The 6,690-nt window shown below is 42.2% G+C and overlaps 1 protein-coding gene across 1 annotated transcript; it reads left to right on the top strand.

Moving 5' to 3' along the window:
- The first annotated feature begins 686 nt into the window (after window positions 1-686).
- LOC147253667 (poly(A) polymerase type 3-like) lies at window positions 687-5,776 on the top strand. Its single transcript, XM_086218903.1, has 17 exons — window positions 687-821; window positions 1,701-1,880; window positions 2,042-2,108; window positions 2,234-2,315; window positions 2,455-2,618; window positions 2,717-2,828; window positions 2,920-3,009; window positions 3,202-3,340; window positions 3,465-3,537; window positions 3,623-3,743; window positions 3,892-3,976; window positions 4,119-4,172; window positions 4,323-4,433; window positions 4,606-4,709; window positions 4,801-5,087; window positions 5,241-5,288; window positions 5,419-5,776. Exons 1-16 carry the CDS (start codon window positions 814-816, stop codon window positions 5,274-5,276), a joined length of 1,713 nt encoding a protein of 570 aa, XP_086075029.1. The 5' UTR covers window positions 687-813; the 3' UTR covers window positions 5,277-5,288; window positions 5,419-5,776.
- The last annotated feature ends 914 nt before the right edge of the window (window positions 5,777-6,690 follow it).

Raw genomic sequence — 6,690 nt, 5'->3', positions numbered from 1 at the left:
CTTTTCTCAAGCTGTTACTCTCAAACTTCGACTGATGACGCCACTGATTGTCTCTCTTCACTTAAAAGAACAACAATTGAAAAAATATATTTAAAGTGAACTCTTGGATTTGTGTTATTTGATCAGAAAACGTTTGCTGCCACTCTGTGGATGATATTATAAGATTCCAAACAAAAGCAATACATGGTAAAAACTGGACCCAGTTTACGAATTTCAGATATTTATCAGTGCTTTTAGTGTAGCAAAAAATTACTATAAAAAAATCCAGATAGGAATAAAAACAAATGTTTTTTTTAAATTATATAGGAAATAGATAATGACATTTTCAAATAATTTGTTGGGGACAGCAGACAATGAATAAAGACTCCTTTGTTTGAAGCTTTATTTTATTATATTTCACAATAAATTAGAAAATACAGGTCTTCCTCACATGTCATGTAGGTTTTCTCTAAGAACAACCCTTGAAAAATGTTCCTGGAATTTCAGTTAAATATACTATGAAAGGGAAAAGATAGGAAAAGTACTCAGCCTCATTTCGTGGGCGTATTTCAGGAAACCAATCTTCATCTTAGTGGGCGGGTTAATGACGTCACTGCGTCACAACATAATGACGTCTTTTCGGCTTCATCTGATCTTGAACAATGCTCCTATATAAGGTTGCCGCCATTTTTAACTGTCGGTCCTGCACTTGTTCTGAGTCAGGACCTCGCTGTGCCACAAAACTATTTCTGAATATTAAATTATTGCTCTTGAGAAGGGTTTCTTCACCTGGTTCTCTTCGTCCAGTGACTGAAAACTTCATTTCGTCTCAGCATGTTTCGGTAAGTGCTTTTTAACATTTTTGCTCCACTTTTTTCCTGAGTAAAAAGTCTTGACTAAGGTTCAAAAGATATTTGTAATAAAAAAGCCCTCAATGAGTTTGCTGTAACTTGTGTTTTCTTATTGTTTTGAGTTGTTTGTAATGTTGCTCCATGTCAGGAGAAATGTTAGCATCTCTGGCGCCACAGGGGAGACTTCAGTCCAGCTCAGTCCCTCTGTGCTATCATGAATTCTCAATTTATTTGGTAATGGTGGCCGTAAATTATCACCCCGTTGTAATTTGTGAACTTTTATGAATTTTGTTTTATATCTTTACAAGCATTTAGCAAAGTATGCCAAAAAAGTCGATGCTATTAGCTTACTAGCTAGGAGTTTGTCATTGTCTTCTAAAGGTAGCGTTCTGAAAGCTTGACTCTTCTTTTTGATATTTTCACCTTGTTTTTTCTTGAACATTCATTCCATTTTAGAGATATTGATTGTTTTTGTTTGATTTGAATGGTTTCATGTTCGAAACCACATGGATGGAGTTAATTTCTTGTTTCATTCTGGGGTTTTTTATCTGAGCTGAACAACTTTAACTGAGGCAAATGTTTGCAACAACCAGCACTGAATGAATTTGCTTTCTTTTGTGTTAAGGTGGTATTTTACTGCTGCTCCATAAAGTGAGAGACGTTTACATTTCTGGCAGTAATAATGATGTTAATCATGAAGCCAAATTGATGGATCAGATCTTGACCGAAAACATGAGTCCAGTTCCGTCCCTCTGCACTCAGATATATGTATGTATATATATATATATATATATATATATATATATATATATATATATATGTATGTATTAGTGTCAGTGTCATAAATAGATATCAACCGCTTCCTTCTAGACGTGAACACAACCGGAGGAGGCATGCTCAACCAGCTCTCCAGAAAGCCCCCTCATGGCTGATGGTCCCCACCATCAGTGAGGCTTTTCCAGAGGTTGCTGACGTGGTGCAGTCTAGCAAATTAATTGAAACACTCAGATGCCATCCAGTGTTTGAGGAACACCATGAGCTCCAGAAGAGGTAGGATGCTTTGTTTAATTTGAAGTTTTAATAATTTCAGTAGATATAAAGGGAGTTGTGATTTTTGTGACCCACCCTGAGCTGGAGTGGTTGTTGGAGGATCGGTGAGGTTGTTGTCAGGGGAGTGAATGTATTTGAACATGTTTGTACTTGATACGCAGAGAGAAGACCCTGGAACGTCTTCAGGCTCTCTTCCGGGAATGGGTGCAAGATGTTTGCGATGAGCTGGTAAGAAATTGTTTGTTTAATCATTCAAACACCTGTAAATATGACATCTTCATAGCTTTAAAAGGAACCTTTCCTAATGCTGGTATGAGGTCACACAATTTACATCTTGTATTTTGTGTTTTTAGTGTGTTCCTGCTGATGTTAAGGAAAAGGCCGGGGGCAAGGTGGTGCCCTTTGGATCTTACCTCCTGGGAGTTCACAGCAAAGGTAACCACCAGCTTCTTCCACGCAAATGCGCTTCATCGTGTGTCGATGCGGCCTCGCCTGAAAGAAAGCGGGAAAGGTCATTGTCATTGTTACACATTGAGATACTTTTCTGGAATACGGCCCTCTGCTGTTTTGACAGGATCCGACATCGACTGCCTGTGTGTTGGACCCGCATTTGTTGAGCGGCAACATTTTTTCACCTCCTTCGCCGAGAGGCTCTGGGCTCAGCAGGAGGTGACAGAGATGCGCGTGGTGAAGGAGGCATTCGTCCCGCTGATAGAACTCAGATTTGAGGACATTGAGGTAATTTGCCTTGAGAAATGAGTCAAGACTGTAGGCGAGTAAAATGTGTTTGTTGCATAGTTTGTGTCTTCCTAATTTTTGTGTTGTTCTTTTTTCAGGTGGACCTGGTCTACGCCTCCATCTACAGGAGCAGCATCCACGAGAAGCTCAACATCCTCAGGACAGGGCTGCTGAGGGAGATGCAACAAGCTTGTGTGCGCAGTCTCAACGGTAATAAAAATGACAGAAGGAGTTCTTGACAAGTCCTGACAGCAGTTGTTTGGTATATTTGTGTTTCTATTGTAATTCCGTGTTTTTACAGGTTACCGTGTCTCGATGGAAATACTTCGTCTGGTGCCCAGCCAGGAGACTTTCCGTCTGGCTCTGAGGGCCATTAAGCTGTGGGCCAAACGTGAGTTGAACACACAAAACTAGTTGAGCTTGTAAGAGGTTAGGCAGATGGATCACTTTGAACTTGTGTCTTTTTGTAATTATGTACATTTCCCATAATTTTGAATGAATTTCCTCTGGATTCTTGCACATCAGAGCAACACTGTGCACTGGAGCTAATAAGCTTTTCTGCCATCATCTCATTTCCTTCAAGGACGCAACATTTACTCTAACAAGCTGGGCTTTTTGGGTGGTGTGTCGTGGGCCATCCTGGTGGCCAGGGTGTGCCAGCTTTATCCCAATGCTGCACCAGCCACCCTGGTCATGAAGTTTTTTCATGTTTACTCCATGTGGTGAGTTGTTGACCGAACATCTCCAGATGCACTGCAGTCTAGTTTTCCATGAAAGGCCCCATGACACAGTTCTCTGAGTTCATGAGTTTGTGTTTGACCTGCAACATCTTGTGTTGTGTTTCAGGGAGTGGCCCACCCCAGTTTGCCTGAAAGTCAGAACGGACTTAGACTTCGACCTGCCTGTGTGGAACCCCATGGTAAGACCTCACTAGGATGGGATGTGGTTTTTCAAACTGTCAGCGTCAGGTGTGCTCACCGTGCTGCGTTCTGCTGCATCTTCAGGTGAATGTTAGTGACAGCAGGCACGTGATGCCTATCATCACACCTTGCTACCCGGAGCAGAACACCTGTGTTAACGTGACTCACACCAGCCTCAACGTCATCATGGGAGAGATCATCCTGGGTATGCTGCCACCCATCTCACCTCACGTCACTCTTCACATGTGGCTTTGTGGTCATTGATCTATGATGTGGATTTCACATCTGAATGTGACTGTTAGCTGGATGTTGGAAGTAGAAGGATTTGAAATGTCTCCTTCCTCCTTCCACAGCCAATAAGATCATTGAAAGGATCCAAAGGAACGAAGCCGACTGGTCAGAACTTTTCGAGGAGTCAAAATTTCTAGAGAAGTTCCCGTATGTATTAAGTTGCTGAACGATTCAAAATTGGATTGCCGTGTCCAGAACACACACTTGCATACACATACAGAGTATGAGTTGAAGTTGTGTTGGAGGGTTAAGAACTATGTCACCGTGCTTCTGTCTGTTGTGTTTCAAGGTTCTACCTTGTGGTGGAGGCCAGTACAAAGATGGAGGAGGAGCATCACGAGTGGTGAGTAGACAGAACAGAAAAGCAGCCTAAGTGGACTAATGGGGACCGTCCTGTAGATCATCTGCTGACTGATGTTCTTTGAGAGAGCAAACTGTTTAAAACTTCGATCTCCAGCTGCTGCAGTAATTTATGGTATTTTCCCTCCCTCAGGATGGGCTTCATCGAGTCCAAGATCCGGATCCTCCTGGAAGGAGTGGATTTAGTTCCTGATATCTCCGTGGCCCACGTGAACACCCAGTCCTTCTCCGGACTCAACAGCAAGTAAGAACGCTAAAGTATTCTGTTCCATTTTGATCGTAGCAGGCAGTTCTCTTGGATGAATTCATAGATTACTGACTATAAAAATACTACTGCTAAAAATATTTAAATGTGTTTGTAATATTTGAGGCGAAGTGTGTGTTGACCCGTTGCCCTCTTTTTCTGTCTGTTTCAGTGGAGAAGTGAGCACCAAGTGGCTGATGGGACTTATGCTGACGGAGTACCCCCATTTCCTCGACAAGCAGCTGGACTACACCATCAAAACCTTCTGCAACTATGGTTCTTGGTCTCTTTGTGTTTTTCCGAAAGATGAAGCAGTGTCGTGTGCAACAAAGATTGTAAATCATCTGATTGTGTTGTGCTGTTGCAGTCTACAGCGAGGCTGAGCGCCGCAGGGTCCCTCTGGACGAGGGAATGAGGCTCTCGCTTGGCTTTTTCAGGAGGGAAGAGCTTTTCTGGGTGAGGGTCAGCGAGGAGAAGCATTATCCTCAGCCGACACCTTGCGTTCACTGGCAGGACTATGCTGTCCAAAGTCTGGCTGAGGAGACCCCCCAGAGGCCTGCCACCTTCAGATCGGAGCCTCGCCATGGGAAGCTGGGAGGGAAGAAGAAGCCCCCCTCAAATGACGGCGAGGCAGAGAAGCAGAGAGCTTATGAGGTCCATCAAACTGTCTTTGACACCCTTTTAAAGTTGCAGTTGGAAAAACATAATCTTGCTTTGAGATTTTGTTTGGTCGGAGTTTTCATGCAACTGTTAGTTTACGTGCTGTTTTCAACTTGATCTTTCAAACCTTTTTTCTTTGTCTTGCAGGAGGAATTGTTCAACGCGCTTTACGGATTCGAGTGAAGACTCAACCAGGCAATTATTTTTTTCCTTCTATTTATTCTTTCTATACAGTTTGATTGTGTTTAGTTCATCACTGTTGATCATTTTAATTGTCATTTAGTATCATGTGTCTAATATTACTCTCTTGTTTCTACTTTTCCAGACCCTCCAGAAAATCTTTGCGTAAATTAATGGAAAATCAGCTGAACTCTGCGAAATACGCATTAGCTTCCGTATTTTCCGCATTCCCGCACTTTAGTACCGAAAAGTCGTCAGTCCCCCCCCCCCCCCCCCTCCAAAACCTGGAAAATGTTGCATTTTGCGTTGATGCAGGAGCCATTTTCTAGAAGTGATGTCAATTCCACCGCCATTTTTATAAATTTCGCGATGCTACGTGACACATCACAATGTCTACATTTACACATACGCGATAGGTTAACGTTCGTATTCAGGTTAACGTTCGTATTCAGGTTAACGTTCGTATTCAGGTTAACGTTCATATTCAGGTTAACGTTCTTATTCGGGTTAACGTTCTTATTGGGGTTAACGTTCGTATTGGGGTTAACGTTCGTATTCAGGTTAACGTTCGTATTCAGGTTAACGTTCGTATTCAGGTTAACGTTCTTATTCGGGTTAACGTTCTTATTGGGGTTAACGTTCGTATTGGGGTTAATGTTCGTATTCAGGTTAACGTTCGTATTCAGGTTAACGTTCTTATTGGGGTTAACGTTCGTATTGGGGTTAATGTTCGTATTCAGGTTCACGTTCGTATTCAGGTTAACGTTCTTATTCGGGTTAACGTTCTTATTGGGGTTAACGTTCGTATTGGGGTTAATGTTCGTATTCAGGTTCACGTTCGTATTCAGGTTCACGTTCGTATTCAGGTTCACGTTCGTATTCAGGTTAACGTTCGTATTCAGGTTCACGTTCGTATTCAGGTTCACGTTCGTATTCAGGTTAACGTTCGTATTCAGGTTCACGTTCGTATTCATGTTAACGTTCGTATTCAGGTTAATGTTCGTATTCAGGTTAACGTTCGTATTCAGGTTAACGTTCGTATTCAGGTTAACGTTCGTATTCAGGTTAACGTTCGTATTGGGGTTAACGTTCTTATTCAGGTTAACGTTCGTATTCAGGTTAAGGTTCGTATCCGGGTTAACGTTTTTATTTGCTTCACTTCCGGGTGGTCGCTAAGCAACATCACTAAACCTGTGGTTCCTGCAAGTTGTACTCAACTCGTCAACTGGAATGCGAAGGCGTCAAAGTAAAAAGAATAGCTAACAAATCGTCTCCAGTGCATTTAGAAAAATCACTTCTTTATGTAATCACTACTTCATAGATGTTTAGATTTGCACACCTCGACCTCTGGGTTGTATGTAAACACACTGCTCTCATCAGCTGCAGCTGCACAGTCGTAGGCAACTGTTAAGGGGCT

This window comes from Aulostomus chinensis, chromosome 11 (assembly GCF_037954235.1).
Source record: "Aulostomus chinensis isolate RoL2024-O1b breed Wild chromosome 11, RoL_Achi_v1.0, whole genome shotgun sequence".
Lineage (NCBI taxonomy): Eukaryota > Metazoa > Chordata > Actinopteri > Syngnathiformes > Aulostomidae > Aulostomus > Aulostomus chinensis.
Note: the sequence above shows the minus strand (reverse complement) of the source record. Positions and strands in the feature narration are given on the sequence as shown.